Source organism: Cetorhinus maximus, chromosome 9, assembly GCF_964194155.1.
Source record: "Cetorhinus maximus chromosome 9, sCetMax3.hap1.1, whole genome shotgun sequence".
NCBI lineage: Eukaryota > Metazoa > Chordata > Chondrichthyes > Lamniformes > Cetorhinidae > Cetorhinus > Cetorhinus maximus.
Window position 1 is genome coordinate 133,543,826 of NC_135887.1, and position 27,385 is coordinate 133,571,210.

Sequence of the window (27,385 nt, forward strand, 5' to 3'; positions counted from 1 at the left end):
GGAGAAGGAGGAGCGTCGCCCCGAGGCCGGGGAGCAGAGCAGAGCGGAGCGGGGCGGTGAGGGGGAGAGGACGGAGCCGGAGACAGGGCCGGGGGCCCGGCAGGTGAGTCTGTCCGCGGTTTGGGGATCGGAGAACCGCCTAGTTATTTTGCTCCGTGAAATCAGCAGCGCCAGGGCACAGAGCATGGCTGCTGTTGGCAACAACCCCAAGCATCTACCCCCCCCACCTTGCCCTCCCCCCATATCCCCACCCTTCCCCCCCACCCCCCTTCCCCCACATGCCCCCCACCCCCCTTCCCCCACATCCCCCCCACCCCCTTCCCCTCCCCACCCCCACATCCCCTCCCCACATCCCCTCCCTTCCCCCCACCCCCACATCCCCTCCCTTCCCCCCACCCCCACCCTTCCATCCCCCACCCCCACATCCCCCCCACCCCCACACTTCCCCCACATCCCCACCCCACCCTCCCCCCCACCCCCGCATCCCCCCACCCTCCCCCCCCCACCTTTCCCCCACATCCCCACCCCCACCCTTCCCCTTCTCCATATTGCCCCTCCCCATGTCCCCATCCCCTACTCCCCATTCCCCCTCCCCATGCCTTTGCCCCCCATTCACACCCCCACCCCCACATCCCCACCCTTCCCTCCCCCCACATCCCCACCCTTCCCCTCCTCCATATTGCCCCTCCCCATACCCCCATTCCCCCTCCCCATGCCCCCATTGCCCCCATTCACAATCCCCATTCCCCCTCCCCTACTCCCTCTGTCCCCATTCCCCCTGCCCCCACTCCCACCGCCCCTATTCCCCCACTTCCCCCTTCTTCCCCCACTTCCCCCTTCTTCCCCCACTTCCCCCTTCTTCCCCCACTTCCCCCTTCTCCACCCCCCCTTCCCTCTTCTCCCCCCCCTTTCCATCTCCACGGGTTCAAATGCCACCACAGCAGCTGGTGGAATTTGAATTCAATTAATAAAATATGGAATTAAAAGCTAGTTTCAGTAATACTGGTCATGAAACCATTGTGAATTGTTGAAAAAACCTATCAGGTTCACTAATGTCCTTTAGGGAAGGAAATCTGCCATCCTTACCAGGTCTGGCCTACATGTGACTCCAGACCAACAGCAAACTGGTGCAAGTCTGAAAGGAATGAAACTGGACGCACCACCCGGCATTGACCTAGGCACTGAAAATGACAATGGCACACCCAGCCCTGTCAACCCTGCAGAGTCCTCCTCAGTAACATCTTGGGGCTTGTGCCCCAACTAACCAAGCAACAGCCTGACATAACCTTACCCATGGAATCAAACCTTACAGACAACATCCCAGACACCAGCATCACCATCCCTAGGTATGTCCTGTCCCACCAGCGGGACAGACTCAACGGACATGGTGACACAGTGGTATACAGTCTGGAGGGAGTTACCATGGGAGTCCTCAACATCGACTCTGGACCCCATGAAGCTTCATGGCATCAGGTCAAACATGGACAAGGAAACCTTCTGCTGATTACCACCTACTGCCTCCCCTCAGCTGATTAATTAGTACCCCTTCGTGTTGAACATCACTTGAAGAAGCATTGAGGAGGTGTCAGCTGTGGCTCAGTTCATAGCACCCTCGCCTTTGAATCAGAGGGTTGTGGGTTCATGTCCCACTCCCGGAAACCAAGAACTGTGATTGTACTCGAAAGAGTTGCAATCTGTGACTGTTGATAACTCGAAAGAGTTTGAAGAAGCATTGAGGGTGATAAGGACACAGAATGTACTTTGGTGGGGGACTTCAATGCCCACCACCAAGAGTGGCTTGGGAGCACCACAATTGACTGAGCTGGCTGAGTCCTAAAGGGTATAGCTGCTAGACTGGGTCTGGGGTAGGTGGTGAAGGAACCAACAAGAGAGAAAAACCTAATTGACCTCGTCCTCAACAATTACCTGTCGCAGATGCCTCTGTACAGTATTGGTAGGAGTGACCACTGCACAGTCCTTGTGGAGACGAAGTCCCTTCCTCACTTTGAGGATACCCTCCATCATGTTGTGTGGCATTTCCGTGCTAAATGGGATAGATTTCAAACAGATCTAGCAACTTAAGATTGGGCATCCATGAGCCACAGTGGGCCATCAGCAGCAGCAGAATTGTATACAACTGTTATGATCCTTGACCAGACCCCCAGGTTTTTGGTGGGATTCGGTTAGGGACCAATAACATTTTGTTTAAAGTAGGCAAAGTTTGAGATTGAATAAAGCCACAAGATTCCAGAGATTTGAACAAACAAAAATAAACTTTATTATACAAGGTCGGAGAGATAAAACAATTTACAATATCTATCTTATGCTCCAACATTCAGGGTATGTGTGAGGTACATGTGAATTAACAAGCCAATTGTGATCGAACATACCACACTACGCAATAAATGGCAGATACAACTAAGACAGAGTCCATGGATTTCTCAACAACCCACCCAGATTTCAGTAACACCATGAGTCAGCCAAACCCGCTGAAACTCAGTCTCTCTCAGGAGAAATTCCAGTCTTCACCTTCAAAGGAGCTCCAACTCGGACAGCATCAACAACGGCCCACCTCGCAGGGTTTCAGTCTTGTCTCCCGAGATTCCGTTCCCCTGGATTCCCGAGTAGCACCAACTCACAAACACAACTTCAGCTTTTTGGCTGTACTGAACAGAATACCACTGCTCCAAAGGCTACCTTCGCCCCAAGGCCCACACCACAGAGTCACCAACCTTCTGCTGCCTTCTTGGATCTTCAGGGCTTCTTGTGAACCGCCCTCTATTACCAGACTCGGATAGCATCAACGACAGCCCACCTCGTAGAGTTTCAATCTCATCTCCTGAGATTCCATTCACCTGGATTCCCGAGTATGCACCCAAGCACCAACTCACAAGCGCAACTTCAAAATTTCGGCCATGCTGAGCAGAACTCCAAAGGGGCACCTTTTCTCCAATGGCCCGCAGCATGGAGTCACCAACAGTAGGCTGCTCCCCACCGCCCTTTCCCTGTTTTGAGCCGGTTTCTGCACTCCTCTCTTTTTAATTGAATTGAGACCTTTTCCTGTCCCTGTTCCCTCTCTGAGTATCTTCTTTAGGGACCTCTCCCTGTCCCCTGCCTGGGACGCTAGTCTTCCATGGCACAACACTCCTGGTCACCTGACCCAGGTTTTTGCATTGTTTTTCTTCCTGCACAGGTGCATTAGGCCCAAACAACGTAAAATATCAATCTGCATATGTACAGCCCGTTCCTGGTCTGCACATGCACAAAAGCTTCAAGGCCCAACAGGAGTTGATGCTCCTGACCTCTGCTCTCAACGTCAAGGTAAGTATGACTGTTATAACATAATCGCAATCTGTAACCTCATGGCCCGGCATATCCCCCACTCTACCATTTACCATCAAGCAGGGATCAACCCAGGTTTAATGAAGAGTGCAGGAGGGCATGCCAGGGCCAGCACCAGGCATACCTAAAATGAGGAGTCAACTTGGTGAAGCTACAACACAGGACTAATTATGTGCCAAACAGTGAAAGTAGCATGTGATACACGGAGCTAAGCAATCCCACAATCAACGGATCTGATCTAAGTTCTGCAGTCCTGCTACATCCAGCTGTGCATGGCGGTGGACAATTAAACAACTAACTGGAGGAGGAGGCTCCACAAATATTCTCATCTCAGTGAAAGGGGGAGCCCAGAACATCAGTGCAAAAGACAAGGCCGAAGCACTCGGCACTTCTGGCTGAAGATGGTTGCGAGTGGATGATCCATCTCGACCTCCTCCTGAGGTCCCAGTGACACAGATGCCAGTCTTCAGCCAATTCAATTCACTCCACGTGATATCAAGAAACGGCTGAAGGCACTGGATACTGCAAAGGCTATGGGCCCTGACAACATTCCGGCAGTAGTATGAAAACATGTGCTCCACAACTAGCTGTGCCCCTAACCAAGCTGCTCCAGTACAGAATCTACCCGGCAATGTGGAAAATTGCCTAGCTATGTCCTGTTCACAAAAAGCAGGACAAATCCAACCTGACCAATTACCGCCCCGTAAGTCTACTCTCGATCATCAGCAAAGTGATGGAACGTGTTATCGACAGTGCTATCGAGTGGCACTTACTCAGCAAAACCTGCTCACTGACACTTAGTTTGGGTTCCGCCAAGGCCACTCAGCTCCTGACCTCATTACAGCCTTGGTCTAAACATGAACAAAAGAGCTGAACTCAAAAGGTGAGCTGAGTGTGACCGCCATTGGCAGCAAAGCAGCATTTGACCGAGTGTGGCATCCAGCAGCCGTAACAAAACTGGAGTCAATGGGAATCGGGGGAAAACGCTTCACTGGTTGGAGTCATACAAAGGAAGATAGTTGTGGTTGTTGGAGGTCAGTCATCTCAGTCCCAGGCCATCACTGCAGGAGTTCCTCAGGGTAGTGTCCTAGGTCCAACCATCTTCAACTGCTTCATCAATGATCTTCCCTCCATCATAAGGCCAGAAGTGGGGATGTTTGCCGATGATTACATAATATTCAGTACCATTTGCAACCACTCAGATACTGAAGCAGTCCATGCCCATATGCAGCAAGACATGGACAACATTCAGGCTTCAGCTGATGTGACATTTGTGCCACACAAGTGCCAGGCAATGATCATCTCCAGCAAGAGAGAATCTAATCGCTTCCCCTTGACATTCAATGGCATTACCATCACTTAATCCCCCACTATCAACAGCTGGAGGGTTTTCATTGACCAGAAACTGAACTAGACCAGCTATATATATACTGTGGCTACAAGAGCAGCTCAGAGGTTAGGACTTCTGAAGTCAGTAACTCACCTCTTGACTCCCCAAAGCCTGTGCACTATCTCCAATGCACAAGCCAGGAGAGTGATGGAATACTCTTCACTTGCCTGGATGAGTGCAGCTCCAACAACACTCGAGAGGCTTGACACCACCCACGACAAAGCAGTCCATGATTGATTTGCACCCCATTCACCACCTCCAACATCCACTCCCTCCACCACCAACGCACAGTGGCAGCAGTGTGTGCCATCTACAGATGCATTGCAGCAACTCACCAAGGCTCCTTCAACAGCACCTTCCAAACACCACCCCTCCAAGCCACACACTATCCTGACTTGAAACTATATTACCGCCCCTTCACTGTCGCTGGGTCAAAAATCCTGAAATTCCCTTCCTAACAGCACTGTGGGTGGACCTAAACCACATATACTGCAGCAGTTCAAGAAGGTGGCTCACCACGACCTTCTCAAGGGCAATTAGAGATGGGCATTAACTGCTGGCCTAGCCAGAAACACATCCTGTGAAAGAATAAATTTTTAAAAATACAATATTCGTAAAATATATTTTGCAAATCTCTAATAAAGGTTGGCATCATTTTTTTGAAGCCCTAATTGTCTGATATTATCTTTATTTTGACCAGAAGAGTTTCTGTGAAGAATGTCTTCAATATTAAGTGAAAAAGATTTGAAAACACAAGATTCTTATTCAGATCCATATGAGCAAAACAGTAGGTCAGAAATTGAGGTCCAATCCAAGAGTTGTGACCTATCCTCTTCGGGTGATTCCACTTCGTCTCTGCTGTCTCCCATTTATCATGAAAGTTATGAAAGTGAAGATGAGGAAAATGAAGCTCCAAACAAGCAGGCAAACAAACTCTCAAGCAGAGAATCAGAGTATACACCAAGGACCTGGAAAGATAATGCTTCAAAAGAGCCAGTAGTTTCTACTCCACACAGACAGAAGGAATCCAGGTATACCTTGCATTTTAGCCAACCATAAATTAAATGTTCTCCATTTTCAATGAAAGTTTTCCTCCCAACAGTGGTTGACCGAATCCTCTACTGTGTCAGCAATATTTTCAGTACTTCTGTTCTCACCCCATTTCCTCCATTCACATCAGTGACTATGTTGCCCATGTCCTCACCTTCTATCCTATTCTTCATTGTCTCCTAGCAGCCTCTGAATTTGCCAGATCATCTGCCATTTCTGCCACCTACAACATGACTGCAGCACCAGGCACATCTTGACTACTCGGTTTTATTTCCTGGAGAGACATTTTCTCCTGGATAGTCTCGTTCAGTGTTTAACCACCCCAAGTTTAGTTTTCTTTCCCTGATCTTTTGCAACCTCAGCAAGCACAACATGTCTTCCTGCACTGCTGCCCAAGAACCCAAGAAGTTCTTTTTTGCAAGACTGCATTACATGCACTTCCTCCAATCCACTGTATTCACTTGTCACTGTGGTCCATTCAACATTGGGAAAACAAAATGCAATTACATAATTGCTCTGCTGAACACACCCTTCTTTCTACAAGTGAGGGCTCTAAGTTACCTGTAGGTCATCCTCTCACTCTCATTCTGACCTTGTTCTTTGTTCCCTTGCACTGTCTCAACCAAGGTTCAGTGCAAGTTTCAGGAGCAGTTCCATTTTTCTCCTTGATATACTACAGCCTTCTGGACTGAACATTGAACTTATGGTAACGAATGCTGGTGGGGTGAGGGCGGTTTGGTGGAGTGTGGTGGCTGCTGTTTCTGTCTGAGGAAAGGGAAGATGACTTGAAGATCTGGGTACAGGACCCTTGGCACAAGACAAGTTCTAGTGAGGGGCCAATGCTGTTGCTGTTGACCTGTTCTTTTTGTGAGAGAGATATATTGTCAGCATTTCAGTTTTCACTGTAGACCTGCATCCACAGACTTTTTCTCTCCACCCTCCCCACTTTTCTCTATTTTCACCCCTTTTTCTTTGAAGACCCCTTTTTCTTTTATTTCTTAATGTCTTTCAGCCCCTCACAAAAATGGCCTACGAATTTCCCCCCCTTTTCAGCAGTTTGGGAGTTATTTAACCCATGAATGCCCTCTGTCTTATTGGAGTGTCTGTTTTCTCCTTTTTTGATTGTACTGAAATGCTCATTTATCTTTTCATTTTCATTTCTGAGGAATAGTCTACTTTAACTTGTGTATTTTAATAATTTTCTGCTTCTGTTGTGACTTAAAGCTATTGTATCCTTTTATTGTGCTGATATTCCAGAATCCCTTATGCATTGAAAGTTGGTCCATAAGTGACTGGACACAGTGCTGTACCGGGCTACTTCTAGCTTACAAACAATTCTGAATAAAGGATTCATGTCTGATCCAATCATTCAACACTTATCTGCAGTTCTCATTTACTTTATATATACAGTACAGTTCTCTCTAAGCACAATAGCTTTGCTTTCTGTTTATTTTTAACTGGAAAACTATATATATAGCCCGTGATGTAGTATTTTTATTTTATATATAAAGATCATTTCTAACTTGAAGTAAAAATAATTATTGAGCTAATTTTTAAAATCTCTGTCTTATTGTAATCAATATTCACACTCGCTCCTTTCAATGGCCAAAACGTTCTAATTAATTGCAGACATTGTTTTTTCAAACCCAATTTAAGTTGCACTTCAAGTTGCTAGCTGAAACTAAAATGGGCTGCTCTCTCATTCAGAAATGGGCCTAATTTCTTCATTAAGCCTTATTAACAATTTGCTTTCGTAGTTACAGTTCAGTAGATTGCACATAGATAATGTGTCGGCTTGAAATTTGATTTGCAGGCTTATTCTGTTTAATCATAGCCTGAATTCCCCAGTGCAGCACAAGTGTGTTTATAATTATTTAAAATGAGTTGAATAAAGTTGTACCAACCATAAATTGTTCTCTCAGTGTTTGCCATTTACATCATGTCATTCATAAGACATAATGTCAGGGCATAACTGTTATTTCATGGTACAGAAGAACCTTGTTGTCATAGACCTTTGTGAAACTTAAGGAATGCTTGCAAAGCAATACGCAGTAAGTTTGTTCCAAATAACATCTGTAAAATTCTAATCTACAATTCTGGTTCCACCTAGACACAACAGTTGGTTGAAAAGAGAAAGCCTGCACAAGAGTTGTAATTTGGAGTTTTCAAGAGACTCCACCACTTCTCTGCTCTCTCCTATTTATCATGACAGCTATGAAAGTGAGGAGGGGGAGATTGAGGCCCCCATGACACCTACAAGTCAAGCTTCAAATCGAGAGGTGACACCTGCTGCAAATAAACAGAGAAGTGATGTGTCAAAAAGATTTACTCCTGTGAGACCAAAAACATCCAGGTACATCATTCAACTGTGCAGCTGTCAGATCTGTTATGGGTTATTAATTTTCTAAATTGCTCTTCTAGTTCACCCATACCTTCAGGAGGGAACAGGAGAAAATCTCAAGAAAAGCAAAATTGGGAAAATTGTGAAGGGGCCAAAAAGAACTTAATGAGGAGTGGTTGGTTCAGATATCGATTCTCCATGCAGTAAATGAAGTGGAATTAGTGCAAATGTGGCCCAACCAGTAAAGAATTAATTTATGGTCTTCAATTCAGCATTTCTGCTTTAGATTAAAAGTTTTAGACTCAAGCTGTTTAAATATTGCTGCCTTACAAATGACACAAACTAGGACTACTAACTCTACCTATCATGATCGCACAACCCATTCCAGTGGTTTAAAATTCTACTGGTTCAAAACCTACTATGCGAATCATAGAGAGCCATCTAAGATCTGAGAAACTAATGAAAATACAATCCTGTAGTAATTGAAGTAATTGATTTCTCTTATTAGAACTGATTATTTCACTAAATACTTCTAACAATGGGTATCATAAAATTAAACTGCACAGCACTGAATTAATTTATTTTGGACACTGCATAATTTTTACATGGTCAGAATCTATACAAAAAAATTATGAAGGTGCCTTTATACTCTAATTTTCCTGTCCTTGCAAAGTAAGGTGGTCCAGTAATGATGTTACTGTTGTGGTAACCTAGAGGGATGGACTACTGATTTGGAGACATGGCTTCAAATCCCAGTGGGAATTTAAATTCAGTTAATTAAATAAATCTGGAATAAAATATTATCAATACTGGTGATCATGAATATACCAAATTGTTGTAAAAATCCACCTGGCTCAATAATGTCCTTTCGGGAATGAAATCTGCTGTAATTACCCAGTCTGTGACTCCAAGTGGTTAACTCTCTAACTGCCCTCTGAAATGGCCTAGCAAGCCACTCAATTGTATCCAAACCGTGTAAGAAACAGCACTGTGCATTTACCTACATCACATAGACTGCAGCAGTTCAAAAAGACAGCTCACCACCATATTCTAGAGGGCGATTGGGGATAAATAAATGCTGGACAATAAATGCTGGCCTTACTAGTGAATCCCACATCCATGAAAGAATTTTTTTAAAATGTTACTAATGAATACAGAAGCAGCCTAGCACAAAGACAGCCCCCAGATTTCTGTGGAACAAAACGTACTGTTGAAATTTGTAGCACTATAATTCCAAATTTGTATGAGAAGGTTCCAGAGGTCCATTTATTTGACAGCCTGGTGCCTCTATATCTATTGGCCTTTGAATGGTAGCTGTAATATGAATGCTCTGTTGATTTCTTATCTACTCATGTGTAATGCTCTTGAATTATGTTGTATATCATTGCTTGATAGGATGTAGTTTGGGAAAATCACTTTGCTTTTTACTTTCTTTGCATGTTATCAAGGATCCATAAAATTAAGATGAATCTGATTCTTACTTTGTTCTTGTGCTTATATTTTCGAGTGCTTATGCACTTAATGTCTGCATCAGGCAATGTATTATATAAAATCTGTAGTAAAGTAATTTATTTGTTCCAAAGATTTAAAGCTTCATTAAGAAAGACAACACTAAGTGAAGGGGAGGAGCAACGTTTTAAGGAAGTTGAACTTACTGCCTGGGAGAAGTGGCTTATCAAGAAAGCAAAGGAAGAACGCATTAAAATACAAAACAAATCTCAACAGGCAAGTGCTTCGGTTAACATGTCTTTGCCACTAAACTTGAAAGATTACTTCTCATGGATTTGTAGTAAATTGTACTGTTGCCCTATTGTTCTTTGGTTTCAGTTCGTTACTCTAGAAACAAAAGCATGGCTAAAGTTTATCAAATAAAGACATTAAACATCTGTTGTGAATAATGTTGATTCCATAATAGATTAGTAGATTATAATGAAATTCCAACAGAATGCTTGTTTCACACAATTTACTGGTTGCTTTATAGTTTCGGGATGCTTGTGAGGTATGGAAAGAATAAAAATAATTTCAGGAACAATCCTTAGCAAGTTAAATTTGTTGCACTGAATTATCTTTAAGATGCAAAGAGCAGTGGAAAGATTTCAGTGTGAATATTATTTAAATTGAGTTCAGTGCAGACCATTTTACTTACTGTGAAAAATCCCCTCCCAAACTGGCGGCAATTGAATTCACATTGATTTTTCTGTTAGCTGGAAATAATTTTGGATTGATTTCTCCTATGTTATTGGTATAAATTATACAATCCAGTTAGATTTAACACGAGTTTTCTTCAACTTTTATGTTTCATAATATCAGTGATAGTATTTTGACAATTTTTTTTATCCATGACAAGTCTCTACAAGAATTACATTAAGTAATTGCAAATGTTAATTGAGTGTTTTTCTGAGTGTGAAAGCTTTTCATGGTGAAGTGAAGCTCTGTTATTGCCTGCTTTCTTTATTTACCTGACATAACCAGTCTTATTTGCTTCAAGGTACTTGAACTGATTAGAGAAATACTAGTGACAGTAGTAATTTAAACCATTAAATAATGTTGTAGCAATCAAGATGCTTGCCTTACCTCATTTGAAATTCAGTTGTAGCTAGTAATTAGCCAGCAAGCCATGTCATTGATGTGTTGCACCAAGCACTATATACACGTGTTATCTTACAGAATAAGCCAAGAAACTGTGGGACTGTTGCTCTGGGTTGGGCATGCTGGGGTGCGGATGATGACACAGAATGCATTAGACAGAAAATGTGAATTAACTCTCCAATTCATCAAAAATGATTTTCCATTTGGTAGGTATTGCTATGAGAATGCTAACTGAAAGACCATAAGACGTAGGAGCAGAAGTAGGCCATTCGGCCCATCGAGTCTTCTCCGCCATTCAGTGAGATCATGGCTGATCTGATAATCCCCAACTCCACTTTCCTGCCTTTTCCCCATAGCCCTTGATTCCCTTACTGATTAAAAATCTGTCTATCTCTACCTTGAATATACTTAACGACCCAGCCCCTATAGCGCTCTGCAGTAAATGATTCCACAGATTCACCACCTTCTGAGAGAAGAATATTAGATCTGTATTATTCCAAATATTTTGGTTAAGGCAACCAATCATTTGTGAATAAATCAATATTCTCGAATTTAGAAGAATAAGAAGTAATCTCATTGAAAAATACAAATTTCTTAAGGGGTTCAACAGGGTAGATTCAGAAAGGATGTTTCACCTGGCTGGGGTTGCAGCCTAGAACCAGGGGGCACAGCCTCAAAATAAGGGACGAATCATTTAGGACTGAGATGAGGAGGAATTTCTTCACTCAGAGAGTGGTGAATCTTTGGAATTCTCTACCCCAGAGGGCTGTGGAAGCTCAGTCATTGAGTATGTTCAAGACAGAGAATGATAGATTTCTAGATACGAATAAATTAAGGGATATGGCGATAGCGCCAGAAAATGGCATCGAAGTAGACCATCAGCCATGATCTAGTTGAATGACAGAGCAAGCTCGAGGGGATGAATGGCCTACTCCTGCTACTATGGGCAGGATTTTGAGTTCAGCGTGCGGGCGTAGTCGGCCTGCCCAGGAGTGGCCAGGAAACTACCTGCTGCCCACGATCGGCCCCCCGACCGCGATTTCACACTGTCTGGCCAATTAACGGCCAGCCAGTGTGAAAGGTGCACTGAAATGCTCAGCGCTGCTGGGGTGGGGGCGGGAGGGAGGTGAGCACTGAAGTCAGTGCGGGTGGGCTGGGGCGCTCACAGAAAGCTCCCTGAACGCGGAGAGCTGCCTCAGGGAGCTGAAGAATTCAAAAACCATAAATAAAGATTTTCAAATGCCGAAAAAAATGTCCACGCATCAGGATCATTCACCTGGATATATGGCTGATGGAAATTCTGTCCAAACATTTCTATCTTTCTTAAAATTAATATCGGAAACCTTATCCCGCCCTTAGATGAGGTTTCCTCAAAGAGGCAAAGGCCACCTGGCCGATTCGCCCGCCAGCCAACCATAACGTTGGACAGGCAACGAAAAAAATCACTGTTGATTATTACGTTAATAGCCTTAGTAGGTCTCTTAATTGTTGGTGTGGGCGCGCTGCCAACTCTTGCGCGCAGCCATCGGCTGAAATATCGCGCGAGTGCACAATGACATTGGGACGCTCGCCTGATGTCATCAGGCGCTGTTTCATGCTCGAGTGGGTCGGGCGTGCATCTGCACACCGAGCAAAAAACCCTGCCCTATGTTTCTTTATAAAAGAGGCTACTTGTGAAATGTTGCAATACTAATGTATCAAAAAACAATGGTGTTCTCCAGTTGGAGTAGAGGAGGCAAAAACCTTGGACTCTTCTAAGAAGCAATTAAATGATGACAAACTTTAGGATCTTTCTAAATAGCCTAATTAAGATGGACTGTATAGCTTTCCTTGCTTGCACCTATCACATGCCTTGATGCAGCCTAAAATATAAAACTTAAAACGTTTCCCATAAACATTAAGGATTAAATGTTCTCTAGTTTTTCATAAGTTTTGAATGCAAAACAAACTTTGTTCGTTACAGGAGATGATAATAAAACAAACAAAATTAAAAGAGCAGGAAGAACTTGAAAGGAAGAAAATTCTTGCAGAAGATGAGCATAAACGTTGGGTGCAGAGAAAAAATGAAAAGGTAAAAAGATGTAAATTTGATTCCCTTACCTAGATTTTTGGAAATTAATTCAACATTAAGGCCACAAGAAAAGATTTACTGGACTGATCCCAGGGATAAGGGACTTGAGTTATGTGTAGTGAGTAAAGAAGCTGAGATTGTTCTCTTTTAAAACAGATTAAGGTAAAGGGAGATTGAATTGAAGATGCTTAAATTTGAGGGGTCTTGATAATGAAGAAACTATTTCAACTGACAGGTGGGTCAGTAAAAGGGCACAGATTGAAGATAACTGGCAAAAAGAACCAGAGGGGAGATGAGGAAAAAAATTCGCACGGGGAGTTTGTTCATCTGGAATGCATCGTCTGAAAGGGTATAGGTAGCAAGTTCAGTAATAACTTTCAAATGTGAATTGGGTACTTACATGAGAAGTAACAAATTACAAGAGTACTAGGATAGGGCAGGGAGTGGGACTAATTAGGCATGTCGCGTTGAATGGCTTCATTCAATGCTGTATGATTCTACGATTGCAAAATGCATTAAAAAGCAATAAAAATTTCATATGTAATTTAAGTTCAATTTGTTAATAGAATCTTGTAAACAGGCAATCTATTAGATTAAAATGCAACAGCCTAAATTTTGCTCTTGAACTGATGTGTTACTGTTAAACAGATTTATTATCTGTTTCGGCTTAATTGCTGGCAATTAAAACATGTAGCTATTCAAGCTTCCCCCAATGATTTGTTATGTAAAGACTGCAAGTAATCCATAGAACTCCGCAAGTTCCAGGTTTGGTTTCTAGCTTGCCAAGTTAGCTGGTTGCAACTAAGACAGCTATTTGAGTGTGGCAGTTATCCCTAGCATCCTTGGGTTCAGGAGAAAAAGGTTCCTACTTTTGACTGTTATTTTTTTGATGCCAGTTGTGTGTACATGTGCACGCCTGGATATGAGAGAAGAGTCAGACCGGCTTGGCTGTGACGCTCCCGTGATTGAATAGCCTGTCATGTCTCAGCAAGAAATGGTGTCTTCTTCAGGAGAGGAAAAACAAATTATTTAACAAAATATAAAAATCCATTTGTGTGTGGCTATGCCTAATATTTGTATTAGGAAGAAGACGAAAAGTTCACCTAAGAGTAAGCTGTTTGAAAGGTGTAAAACACTTCCATGTACCCTCCTTCCCAGAATTTGATTTGAGTACATGGCTGAAATCCTTCTCCACTGAAGTTCGGATTTCAGTGTTTTTAGATGTTGCAGATTAAGGCCTGCATTCAGTTGGAGGCATTTTGCTGACTAGCTTTTTTTCCCCCATGATTAATTTACCTTACCAAGCAGTATCTTTCTTCAGATTGGGAAAATTAATTCCCTTAGTGAACTGTTACTATCCAAAGCAGAACTTAACCTGATCTGCAATATTCCGTCTAAACTACGTAGTGTGTGTGGCTGTGCAGCAATCAGAAATGTTCTGTGCAGGAAACAAACAGGCCGCGCACAAGCAACCTTCTCTTTAAGATGCGGCATGTGCAGCCGCATGTCAATCTCAAAGGACCGCACAGTGCAACAGGCTGCAACAATACGCAAATATATATTATTTTTCTTGTTATACTTATGCACAAACATCATGATTTGAAAAATATCAAAATTGATGTGTTTATTATGAGAAGAGATTGCTTAACCTTTTATATTATAGAATCAGAGTGGCTGCAATGCAAGAGGAGGCATTTCAGCTGCCATGTCTGTCCCAGCTCTCTGCAAGAGCAATTCATTCACCTAGTCCCATTCCCCCACCTTTCCCCCCGTAGCCTCGCAAATTTTTCCGACAGATAATGACCCAGTTCTCTTTTGAAAGCCACAATTGAATCTGCCTCCACCATACTTTCAGGCAGTGCATTCCAGACCCTAACAACTCACTGCATAAAAAAAAATCCCCATGTTGGTATTGCTGCTTTTGCCAATTAAATCGGTGTCCACGTGTTCTCGATCCTTTCACCAATGGAAAACAGTTCCTCCCTATCTACTCTGTTCAGACTCCTCATGGTTTTGAATGCTTTTATCAAATTTCCTCTCAACTTTCTCTTCTGCAAGGAGAACAGCCCCAATTTTTAATAATTATAGTATATCAATAGACTATAATATATTAAAGGCTGAGTTAGACAGGTTTCTGATTGACGAGGGAGTCGAGTTATGGTTGACAGGCTAGAATGCGGTGTTAAGGTCACACAGATCAGCCATGGTTTGAGGGACTGAATGGCCTACTGCTATGCCTATTCTTTTGATCTTATAATTTCTTGAATTAATTGTGGTTCCAGTAAGGTTTTTACCTGTAATGTTTTTGGACGGTGGTGATACAGAAATCTGTAATTGTGATTTTTTTCAATGGATGTAGTTTTTTTCACACTTGTAACAAAAAGGCTTTGTTTAATCCAAACCTTAAAATGTTCTACCAAACAATATAGGTGCTGTTCCTTAAAAACTATTCAGCCCAATCCTAGTGCAGCCTCTGGAGTTCATGGTGTATTTTTTCCGTTTCCACTTAGCGCACCGTGAACAAGGTTTTTCTATAAAATATTGAAAGATATGTCAGTCCCCCTGCTGAGAACTGTGGATCGAAAAAATATACACTGACCTCACCTTCCCTTAGTGTCAGCAAAGCTCGCGGGGAGATTTTCTTTTAGAAAAGTATATTTGTTTCCTGTCTCCTGCCAGTTGAGCTCTGAGATTTAAAAACAAATTGCCTCCAGCACTTGCCCTGTCTACTTGAGTGAAGTTGGCTTATAGCTCAGTTGCTGGGTGGTATCTTGCTGTAGCAGTATATGGTGGCCATGAGGCTGAACAAGATTATGGACATGCTGCAGTACTGCAACAGGAACAGGGAGTTCAGTGCTAGTGGAGAGAGGATCCATGCCCAGCTGAGCCTCGAAGGACCTGCTAGAGCATGAGGAATGACATGATGATGCGCTGGGCTATATGGCTATAGTTAAAGTGCTGGTACAATAAATCAATGAGAATACTGTTCAACTGGTGTCACAGTTGTAGCTTTGTGGAGATGGTTTATGTCTTTGCTAAGGTTCCTAAATGCAACTCGAATGTCTAGGATATGGCAACAGATTAAAATCACTAGTAGAGGCATTGTACCATCTGAGTTATCCAAGCCCTGACCCATCATGGCTCCTAACTGTAGCTTCACTGAATTGCCGTATACTGTGGCAGCAGTCCTTCTTGAAAGATAATGATGAAAGTGCCAAAGCAGTTCAGTCACTTCGCCATGCTGCAACAACATTGAGTGGCTGAAGGATCCAGTTCTTCAGAGGCAGTTCATTCTACAGATGCAGCAGGCATAAATCACAGGGCCTGACTTAGGAAGCCTGTGTGTTATTGACTGTTAACCTAATGCACTTTGCTCTCCTCTCTTTTCTCTCTCTGTCACCTCTGCAAAGCATCTTTGGTTCCCTGATGCAGCACAGCCCTCCATTGAGTCCTGTTATTAGCTACAGCTTGCAGTATCAATGTTAAATGCTTTGATGTGCCTCTTGTAAATGTCTTTGCACCTGCACCTACAGTTTTAAGCTGTCTGCAAGTTCCCGATACAAGAGATCCTTTGGAATATGTCCATTTTCCACCTATGATAGATGACCACGCCACTGGATCTTTGAGAAATATTATTAAATTTGCTACTTAAGATTCCTCAGGTATTGTGGTGTTAGGAATTTTATCTTCCCATTTAATATTTAGACTATAGAACAAATCATAGAATTTTACAGCACAGAAGGAAACCCATCAGTTCATCGCCATTGTTTGTAAGGCTATTATTCTAATGATGTAACTACCATTTTTCAAATAACCAGAAGAATACTGTGCTATGCTGTCAGTTAAATCTAAACTGTCACTGAAAAATGGTATTTGGCAATTGGAATACCTGTGTGCTGCACCCCTAAGGTAGAATATTAATTTTGGAATGCTCCACTGATTTCCCAAATTGCAGCATCTTATATGGAAGATTATTAACAGAGGCCAAGCACTCTCCCATTTTGTGGGATGTTTGTTGTACAGCTCCAGCTAGATTACAGGTTGCACCCCTTCTTGGACTTGCAGATAAAACAGTTTTGTTTAAATGGAAAGCAAGTATTTTGTTTCTGCTGGAGGGGAATGGAATTGATAAGCATACGAAAGAGAAGGAAGTTCCCTCGCAGGCCTTTCTAAACCTGTTTCAGTGTAAAGCAGCTGCTTGACTTGCACTGAGTCAAATAAAAATTGTCATTGGGAGGAAAGCAAATTTGGCCTGCTTATTGATAAGCAAGACCACCAAAGCTCCATAGGAAATGTATTTTTTTTTTAAATTGGCCCAAGGGCTTGGTAATTTTGCATCAACCATGGCCTCTTTCGTGTTGTTTAATCTTCTGTTGTGATGGGCTGTGGGTTCAATATGTCAGACCTGACCCTGCAGCACTATTCATGTTTATATATGTCAATCCAGCTAGTTTCTTGCACTACTGCTCCGTGTATTTGCATTTTTTCTTTAATGTTACTTCTGAGCGTTTCTGTTTTTAACCAAATCTCTGCAGTTTCATTTTAAGTCCCAGTCTCTGTATTGCTGTTTCTTTTAGCTTCAGTCAGAGTCTGCACTTTTTAACTCACATTGCTGTGATTTTTTTATTAATGTTACTTATTTCTAGTTTTTTTTTTAGCACTAATCCAGATTTTGTTTTAAAACTCTACGCTCTATAAGTCAACAACAACTTGTATTAAATAGAGCCTGTAGCATGGTAAAATGTCCCAAGGCGCCTCTCAGGAATGTTATCAATCAAAAAATTGACATTGCATCACCTAAGGAGATATTAAGGCAGATGCGTAATATCTTCTTGGTCAGAGGTAGGTTTTGGGAGGCATCTTAAAAGAGAGGAGAGAGGTGGAAAGATAGCAAGGATTAGAGAGAGAATTCCAGAGCTTATGGTCTCGGTAGCTGAAGGCACAGCCTCTCCAAGACTCATGTCTCCAATTCTAATAAGTTGTGTGTGCTTTTTTTTTACTTTCCTATGTGTTTGCTCACTATTTTCTTTATAGGAACAACCCTAACTCTTTCTTCCCTGCCTTTACCTCATGCCACTAGCTGCACTTACGATATCAAATTCGCTACAACCTCTTAACTTCCTTATAAAACTTCTCAACATTTCATTTTGTCTGACTTTTCTTGCATAATACCACAGCAAACAACTAGTTTATAAGTAACATTAAATTAAATGACCGAAACATTGAGAACCGTTAAAGTTTTCACAATTTCCTAGTAATTATTGGTTGTCAGCAATAGTTTTCACTGAGCTACGTCAGACTTTTGTCCATATTGTCCAACAGCGCTAGAAGTTTGATACCATCCGGGACAAAGCAGCCTGCTTGGTTGCCACCCCATCCACAACCATTCACTGCCTCCATCACCGACACACTGTGGCATCTACAAGCTGCACTGCAGGGGTTCACCAAGGCTGCATTGACAGCACCTTTCAAACCCATGACCGCTACCATCTAAAAGGATAAGGGCAGATGATACATGGGAACATCACCACCTGGAAGTTCCCCTCCAAGCCACACACCATCCTGCCTTGGAAATGTATCGCCGTTTCTTCACTTTCGCTGAGACAAAGTCCTGGACCTCCCTTCCTAAGCACTGTGGGTGTACCTACACCACATATACTGCAGCAGTTCAAGAAGGCAGCTCATCGCCACCTTCTTGAGGACAGTTAGGGATGGGCAATAAATGGTGGCCTAGCCAGTGATGCCCACAACCCGTTAATGAATTAAAAATAATTATGTATAATCGTACTTCCTTTCAATATGGTGGGGATGGAGGAGGGAGTTCAAGATCTAAAATTGTTGAACTCAATATTCAGACCGGAAGGCTGTAAAGTGCCTAGTCGGAAGATGAGGTGCTGTTCCTCCAGTTTGCGTTGAGCTTCACTGGAACAATGCAGCAAGCCAAGGACAGACATGTGGGCAAGAGAGCAGGGTGGAGTGTTAAAAAGGCAAGCGACAGGGAGGTCTGGGTAATGCTTCCGGACTGAATATTGAGTTCAACAATTTTAGATCTTGAACTCCCTCCTCCATCCCCACCCCCTTTCCGTTTCTTCCCCCTCCTTTTTGTTTTTTCCAATAATTTATATAGATTTTTCTTTTCCCACCTATTTCCATTATTTTTAAATGTATTCCACCTATCGTTTATTTCACCCCACCCCCACTAGAGCTACCTTGCTTGTCCTGCTCTCCACTCTTAATTAGCACATTCTTTTAGATAATATCACCACCTTCAACACCTCTTTGTTCTTTTGTCTGTGACATCTTTTGGTTATATCCTCCTATCACTGCTTGCTTGTCCCAACAACCCCCCCCCCCCCCACCGGTACCCCCTACCCCCCTTAAACCAGCTTATATTTCACCCCTTTCCTATTTTTACTTAGTTCTGTTGAAGGGTCATGAGGACTCGAAACGTCAACTTTGCTCTTCTCCGCCGATGCTGCCAGACCTGCTGAGTTTTTCCAGGTATTTCTGTTTTTGTTTTGCAAAGTAAATCACACTTGTTTTTAAAGGACAGAAAAAGTAACTAATTTGTCTGTAGTGTATTTTAAGATTTTTGGAAAAATTACCCTTTGTACTGTGACCAAATAAAAATGAAATAAAAGCAAAATACTGCAGATGCTGGAAATCTGAAACAAAAACAGAAAATGCTGGAAAAACTCAGCAGGTCTGGCAGCATCTGTGGAGAGAGAAATAGAATTAATGTTTTGAGTCTGTATGAAGAAGAGTCATACAGACTCAAAATATTAACTCTGTTTCTCTCTCCACAAATAAAAATGAAATTTAGGGTATCGTGTTTAAAAATGTGCAGACAGCAACTGATCTCCCGTCAGCCAATTATAATACAGGTTTATTGTCACTTAAATCTCACTTAAATCCATTTTCTAGAGCGTGGAGCGTGTTTCATTTGTTTTTCAGCTGGCCTACTAAATGAATAATTTGAAATATTGTAAATATACATTCTAGGGAAGGTCAAAATATTATGCAGTTCAGTTGTGTGACTGTCGTCTTTTCAACAGTTATGGTAAAGAAACTTGTCCTATTACCATTTCCCTTTTTCTTGTGCCACTTTGACATTCAATCACACCTGCTTTCCACCCTATCACACTCCTTCCTTTATAGATCTTTCTTCCCCATCCCCTTTCCCTGACTTCACACTTGCTTAAAAACTGTTACAATCTGTAACATTTTTCATTTCAGACAAAAAGTCACTGACCCGAAACGTTAACTCAGTTTCTCTCTCTGCAGCTGCTGCCTGAGGTGCTCAGTATTTCCAGCCTTTTCAGTCGATATTTCAGTTTATTAAATGTCATGTTGACACAGTGCCGTGGTGTATTTACTCATATTCTGAATGATACTTAAAGAACTTCCATGTAAATAGCATCTTTTGTGACCTCAGCACGTGCCAAAATGCATTACCATGAATTAAATACTTTCGAAGTGTAGTCACCGTTGTAACAAGAAAGCCAATTTGCAGCAAAATTCTACAAAAATATTGAGAGAACGACCAGATAATCTGTGTTTGGGATGCTGATTGAAGGGTAAATGTTAGGCAGAACATTGGGTGAACTGTCCTGCTCTTCAAACAGTGAAGTGGGATCTTTTATGTCCGCCTGAGAGGGCAGACAGGACTCCAGTTTAACATTTCATCCAAAAGTCGATACCTCTGACAATGTAGTTCTCCCTCTGTACTGCACTAAAGTATCAGCCTGGATTATGTGCACAAGTCTTGAGGTTTGGACTTGAACCCGCATCTTTCTACTCAAGCAAGATTGCTACCAATGAACCAATGTATGATGGCTTCTAGCAATGGACAACTTTCATTTTTTGTATTTCAGGAAATAAGGTATTACCAATTAATAACAATCGAAGCCAGTTAAAAATATGTGAATTGCCACAAAGTGAAGAGGTTTAGGAAATTAATTTCAGATTACAGGCTCCTCATAGGTGAAGACTGTGCTGCTGAATTTTATGGAGAGGAAGGATGTGCAGTTGGCAACATACTTGGGGGAATCTGGAGATTTCAGAGGTGGTGTAAATGAGGCCATAGGGGGCATGTAAACTGAAGATTAAGATTCTGAAATCAATAGGGTTTGGGTAACCACAGGTCATCACTGAGGACAGGGTTGTTAGATGAATGGGACATATAACGGAATAGGATGTGGCGGAGAGTTTTGGACAAGTTAGAACATTTGCATTCAAATCTTCCCTAAAATAATGTACAGTGGGCTGAAATCTCTGGTGCTAAGTGAATTATCAGGATATAGATGTGAAATTATAGTGTTATGAAGGGAAGTAATACCAATCTAAAGAATTTAGAGGAACTGCATGAGTCACTGATTCAGTGGGCAACATTTTCCCCCTATTGGGGGGGGGAAGTGTGGGAGTGGGCGCGGGCGGGCTTCCGATCTGCGCCCCCAGTCGGGGACAAGCCGCCATTTTACGTGGACAGGCCAATTAAGACCCGCCCAGCGTGACATCCGCCAGGAAGCGCAATGCGCTCCTTGTGGGGGTGGGGGGGGGATTCCCTCAGCCGGGAGTGCACTCTTACGCACATGCGCACTGAAAGAGTGCACAGATCTCCCTGAGGCAAAGTGCTGCCTCTGGGAGATCGGCTCACATTTTAAACTTTAAATAAAGCTGAGAAAAAAATTTCCCTGCCATGTCCCCTCATGTGACACTGTCATGTGAGTTGGGACATGTCCATAATCTTTATTTTAAAATACTGTGAGATTTTTAAACCCTCATGAAGCCTCATCCCGCCCGTGGATGAGGTTTCATGCTTTTGCCGAAGCCCGCCAAGGCTCCCAGCCTGCCCGCCAACCTTAAGGTTGGTCGGGCAGATCCATTAATGACTTCAACTACTTTGTTAATGGCCTTAATAGGCTGTTGACAGGTTGGCGGGTGCCCGCCCGTCAAACTGAAAGTCTGAATGACGGAAGATACAGCCCTATATTACACTTCCATTTGAGGCTTTAGTTTGAATCAGGTCTAGAATTAAAAGATGATAGTATTCCTCCCTACGGTCTAACTTTTCTATTTGAAATGAGCTCGAACAGCCTGACCCACCAAGTATCTACAATCAAATACTGAAGATTACTTATCACTGCTTGTGTGTGCCGCTCACTCATGTATGTGTGCCTACTTTATTTATTGCCTGTTCCTAATTGGCCTGAGAGCATTGAGAGCCAACCTGGTAGTGCAGGATAGGACACCCATCTAGTCAAGGCTAGGCAAGTTCTTGAGCGATGTCACTAAACTGCCTCCTATTCTAAGAAGCTGCTTGATGCAGGTAAAGAAAATTTGTATTGACTTGTACATATGCTTATTGTGTGGAAAATTTATTGCACAAGGAGCAAATGGAGAAAGAAATGAAGCTTCACAAGGAACAGGAGGAAAAGAAAGCCAAGGAACAAGCAAGAGGACTCGCAGCAGAAAAAGCAAGTGAAAAGTTTCAAGAATGGCTTAAGAAAAAGAAGCTGCAAAAAATGGAGACAAAAAAGATAGAAAAGGTAGGATTACCTTTCTTGTTATTTTTAGTAGTTTTATTCTGATGGCGTTGCCCAAGAATCTGGTTAAATGTGTTACATTGTGAAATTATATCAGGTTATGGCCATGGCATTATTTCATATTTTTAAATACCATAATTAAATTTTAAATGCTGGATCCCAATAATAGGATTTGGTAAATAGTTGCTTGGTACTGCAGAACTTGAGTATTGCTGAGAAATGAGACATGCTGGCGAAGCTTTTTGTCTTGCACTTATTAGGACAGATGCAACGATGTCAAATTTCAAAGGGAGCAACAATTTATACGGTATGGGGAGAGGGTGCTGAATGGTTAGCAAGTCGGCTCTGATTGGATGAGGCAATGCCATGGTGAATACACCAGGGAGCTATGGTCCCCCAGACTTTTGTTTAATTCAAAAAAGGCGCAATACTTGGACATATTCCTTTGCCTGCAAAGGACAAGCCCCTGCATATGAAATATGTAGCTTCTAGCAAGCATAAGTGAGCTACATTGTGAGCCCAACTCATAATCTTAAATTGGTAGTAAGTGTAATTCTTATCACACTTGGGATTGTTCAGCAAGAGTTGTCCAATCACAGAATCACATCTAGTGCTAGACATTATGGGGCACATTTTCCACCCGTTGGGGGGGAATTGCGGGAACGGGCGCAGGTGGCCGGCCTTCCTATCAGTGCCCCCAGTCGTGGGGGGGGCGCCGCCATTTTATGTGGGTGGGCCAATTAAGGCCCGCCCAGCGTGACGTCCGCCAGGAAGCGCTATGCGTTCCCTGTGTGGGCCAGGAGTGCGCTCTTTCACGCATGTGCATGAAAGAGTGCATCAAAGATCTCCCTGAGGCAAAGTGCTGCCTCAGGGAGATCAGCTGCGAATAAAAAGTTGACAGAAAGGTAATTAAAAAATTTCCCTGACACGTCCCCTCATGTGACACTGACACATGAGTTAGGACATGTCCTTAACTTACATTTAAACATTTGAACCTCATCCCGCCCGTGGATGAGGGTTCATGCTTTTTCCGAGGCCTGCCTGGGCTCCCGGCCTGCCCGCCAACCCTAAGGCTGGACGGGCAGGTCCATCAATCAAGTTAATTAGTTTTTTAATGGCCTTAATAGGCCGTTGACAGTTTGGCGGACATGCAGTCAATTCGGCTGCGCGCCCGCAGAACTGAAAATCTAAATGACGTGGGGCGACGTCAGGACACACGCCCGACGTATCCCCGCATCATTGGACGCGTTGGTGAGCGGGCCCCGCCCCCACTCACCAACCGGAAAAACCTGCCCTATGTTGTGAATTTTTCAAGCACAGACTAGTTGATTACGGTCAGTGCTCTGCCTATTGCGAACAACAATAAAAAGACAACACAAAAAAAGACAATTGCATGAGCAGTTTCTGGTCACTATATGTCACTAAACTACCAAACCACACTGTTCTGCCTCTGTGTCTTGAATTAAATAGTTATGATTCTCCACATATTATTATATTATTCAAGTAGCAGAATTTTTGTTTGCCTTGTTGGCTCTGATTTGGATCTGTAAGCAATATCTGTGTGATACTGCAAATGATATTTACTTTGTCTTGTATCTTTAGGATGAAGAGGAAAAAAGAACAGCTGAGACACAAGAAAGGAAGGAAAAAGCAAACAAGGTTTACCAAGAGTGGTTAGAAAAGGTCAAAACCAGACCTCGGACCGTTCCAAGCAGCTTTGGTTATGCTAATGGTAAACTCACAGGTTTGTGTCACTTTTCTATATCTAATTAAATTAGATGTTACCACGTAGACATTTCCTAATTGAAACCATAGGTTGCATTTATAAAATTAAAATTAAACTATGTATTAATCATTTTGACACCGAAGAAAGATATAAAATGTAAACTCTTGTATTCAGAGTTTGTTATTCCAAAAGGCTGCCCCTGCTTTGCAAATTTTTACTCTTTTGATAACACTACAAATTAAGTAGGACAATTCAGAGTCTGGAATATGCTACAGGATTGTTTCATGTTGAAAGATTGAGATGGCTTACTGGACATGAGAGTGAACTTAATGAAGCTTGAGTGTTTTAACCTTGAGATATGTTACTGCCTTGCAACACATTTCCTTGTGTGTTATCTGCATAATAAGTGGGAATATAGTCACTTATTTCTTTTTTATGTGATTATGTTTATGGGAGTCTCATGACTGGCAGAAACAGCCAGTTGGATCCTGCTGTATTCAGCCAGAGGTAAAATTGGAAGTTATTTGATTTGTGGCTGCAAAGGAATTCTATATATTTTTTTATTGTTTATTATTTAAAAACATGTTTATTATTCTTGAGCTTTGTCGGTAATGTGATATTATGCAAAATATTCAGTAAAAATGAACTTGAGGTTGATTGCAAGATCTGAACTGTTGATCTAACTGTGGTCAGATATTGTTTCTTGACATTTATTTCAAAAGTGCCCCATATTGAGATTTATGTGATCTCAATACTAACTACCAATTTAATCTAGTGAAGAAAAAATACTTTCTGGGCAGTCAGCTGTTAAGATCCATTGCTATTCTTACAGCACAAGAAAATCTCACCTTCCATTCTTTTGACCTTCCTTAACTCTGTGCTTCTCTAGCATATCAAATTTCAGACAGCTGCCTGGAGGACACCAAGATGTGTGCAAATAGCTTCCATAAAAACATTGCAGAGATTTTAGAGTTTGTTCTTTCTGCGTATTATCCTCCTGACGATGTCTTATCAGCAGCCTTTGTTTCACAGCTGGTTTTGATTGCACATGCTGTTTGCTGTTGCGCTGAGTGGAAGTAAGCCTGCCCTATGGCCGTGCTTTGGTGTTGCCGAGTGCTGTCACTCCTTGTTTGGTTGATAACAACCAGAACAGTCTCCTGTTTATCGCACTCCAGTTTGACAAATGTGTTCCAGCTTCCATCACTGTTTGTGAAGATATGCAGAAGGCTTAGGTTTCCCTTGCCAGTTCACTTCATTTTACATTTTACATTTCTCTCCAGTATGAAGACTGGAGGGCATTCTAGTTTTTACCATATATGGTGGGGGATTTTTCTTTCAAATTTTGGCCTGTGTGAAAGAAATGCTTATGTTTATGTACAATAGACCCTTTCTATTCTAAATGGCTTTTCTCTTTCCCATAATGAAGCACCTTAACCTCCACTCTACATCTCTCCTTGACAGCTTATTGCAATTGAAAACTTATGGAGAACTGTGAAGAGTACAAAACTAACACTCCATGACAGTACAACAAAGCATCAGCTCAAACTCTTTTCACTTATGAAAGGAAGCAGTACCTTTTTCAGCAGTGTTTTGTAAATTGTTGACTTGATATATTGTTTTTGAAGGAAGAAATTAAAATTCTATAATCATTATTTCCTGCTGTTTTGCAGTACTGTGTTTCTGCTTCAGCCCTGGAAAGACTAAATAACCCATTGCTTCATGTGTATTTTTCTTTGAATCAAGTAGCCCCTGCGTTGTCTTCATACAAAATTAATTTATGTATAAACTATTTTGAGTCATATCTTTTGAAACAATATATGTCTGATTTGTTGATTTTGCAACTAATACATTACAGGATACTATGATGGAAGTTCATATCCGGCTCCAAGCTACTGCAATCCAATTCCGTGGAAGCCCATCCCTGCACCACGTTCAGAAGATACCACTAAAAAAATAAGTTGCAAGATAAAAGAGAAGCCAAAATCCACTTATCTATATGGAACACATTCAAATATTGCTTTCAGACCAAAGGACAATCTTATTGTTGGAACAGCATGGAGGAAAGCAAGATGACTTTTTATTTTCTGACTGCATTATTGCATTCCATTATTTAAATTTTCACTCGTGTTTTTTTTTGGTAGTAATGTCAAGATCGCATTTTTTAATTCCATGTTTATATTTTAATTAAAAAAAGGTTAATATTCCCATGCAAGTCTCATCGGAGCTGTTTTTGCTCTAATTTTCATTAAACAACACCATAGAATATGAAATGTAGCTGTGAGTGTTTCTTTCAATAGGCCAACCATTGTGGCGATAAACTAAATAATCGTGTTTATGGTGCAGGCACATATCGTCTTTCATGTTAGTGGAAACTGTTTGCCGCTTTACAGCAATGGTGGAGTAGTTTGGAGGATGAGTTTGTAGAACGCATTTGGGACAGTTTATTAGAACAAAACGTTGAGGAACCAATTAGGGAATAGGCTATTTTAAATGTATTGTGCATTGAGGCAGAATTAAATAGTAACCTAAGTGTAAAGGACCCATCAGGGAAGACATCATAATATCACAGAATCTTTACAGTGCAAAAGGAAGCCATTGGGCCCATCGAGTCTGCACTGGCTCTTTGAAAGAGCGTTCTACCAAGTCCCATTCCGCTGCCTTATTATTTTCAGGTAGCAATCCAATTCCCTTTTGAATACCTCGATGGAACCTGCCTCCACCACCTTCTCAGGAAGTTAGTTCTAGACTCCGACCATCCTCTGGATGAATATTTTTTTCTTCATATTACTGTTACTCCTTTTGCCAGTTATTTTGAATCTGTACCCCCTAGTTCTTGATGATCTCTTGAGTTGGAACAATTTCTCACTATTTACCCTGTTCATACCCCTCAGGATCTTGAATACCTCTATCAAGTCTCCTCTCAGCTGCCTTTTCTGAAGGAAAACAGACCCAACCTCTCCAATCTATCCTCAAACAACAGTTTTTATCCCTGGAATGATTCTTGTGAATCCCCTCTGTACTCTCTCCAGTGCCTTCACATTTTTCCTATGATAAAATTTCATAACAAGTTTGAGAATGAAGTGAGAATGAAGTTTGAGAGTGAAACTATGGTCATAAATTTAAACAAAGTCAATTACTCAGGTATGAGGAGTGAATTGGCTAAAATAGATTGGGAAATTAGAATAAAATATACAACAGATAAACAATGATGAATATTTAAATAAATAAATCATAATTCTCAATGAATATATATCCCTTTAAGGAATTAAAAACTCCATTGGAAAAATGGTTCAACCGTGGATAAATGGAGATGTTAAGGACGGTATTAAAT

General features: G+C 42.0%; 1 protein-coding gene across 2 annotated transcripts; it reads left to right on the top strand.

The window, feature by feature from the left end:
• ccdc34 (coiled-coil domain containing 34) lies at positions 1-26,324 on the top strand. Of its 2 annotated transcripts, none has more exons than XM_078549548.1 (8): positions 1-103; positions 5,433-5,763; positions 7,893-8,135; positions 9,707-9,848; positions 12,676-12,783; positions 22,173-22,331; positions 23,931-24,072; positions 25,910-26,324. In XM_078549548.1, exons 2-8 carry the CDS (start codon positions 5,450-5,452, stop codon positions 26,125-26,127), a joined length of 1,326 nt encoding a protein of 441 aa, XP_078405674.1. In that variant the 5' UTR covers positions 1-103; positions 5,433-5,449; the 3' UTR covers positions 26,128-26,324. The 2 variants fall into 2 exon arrangements, with proteins under 2 accessions (XP_078405674.1, XP_078405675.1); XM_078549549.1 differs by having other exon boundaries at positions 5,436-5,763.
• Positions 26,325-27,385: the final 1,061 nt, after the last annotated feature.

Coding starts and splice junctions, on each gene's coding strand:
- ccdc34 (XM_078549548.1), top strand. CDS start 5,450: ATGTCTTCAATATTAAGTGAAAAAGATTTGAAAACACAAGATTCTTAT. Junction 8,136..9,706: donor GTGAGACCAAAAACATCCAG/GTACATCATTCA, acceptor TTTGTTCCAAAG/ATTTAAAGCTTCATTAAGAA. Junction 22,332..23,930: donor AGACAAAAAAGATAGAAAAG/GTAGGATTACCT, acceptor TTGTATCTTTAG/GATGAAGAGGAAAAAAGAAC.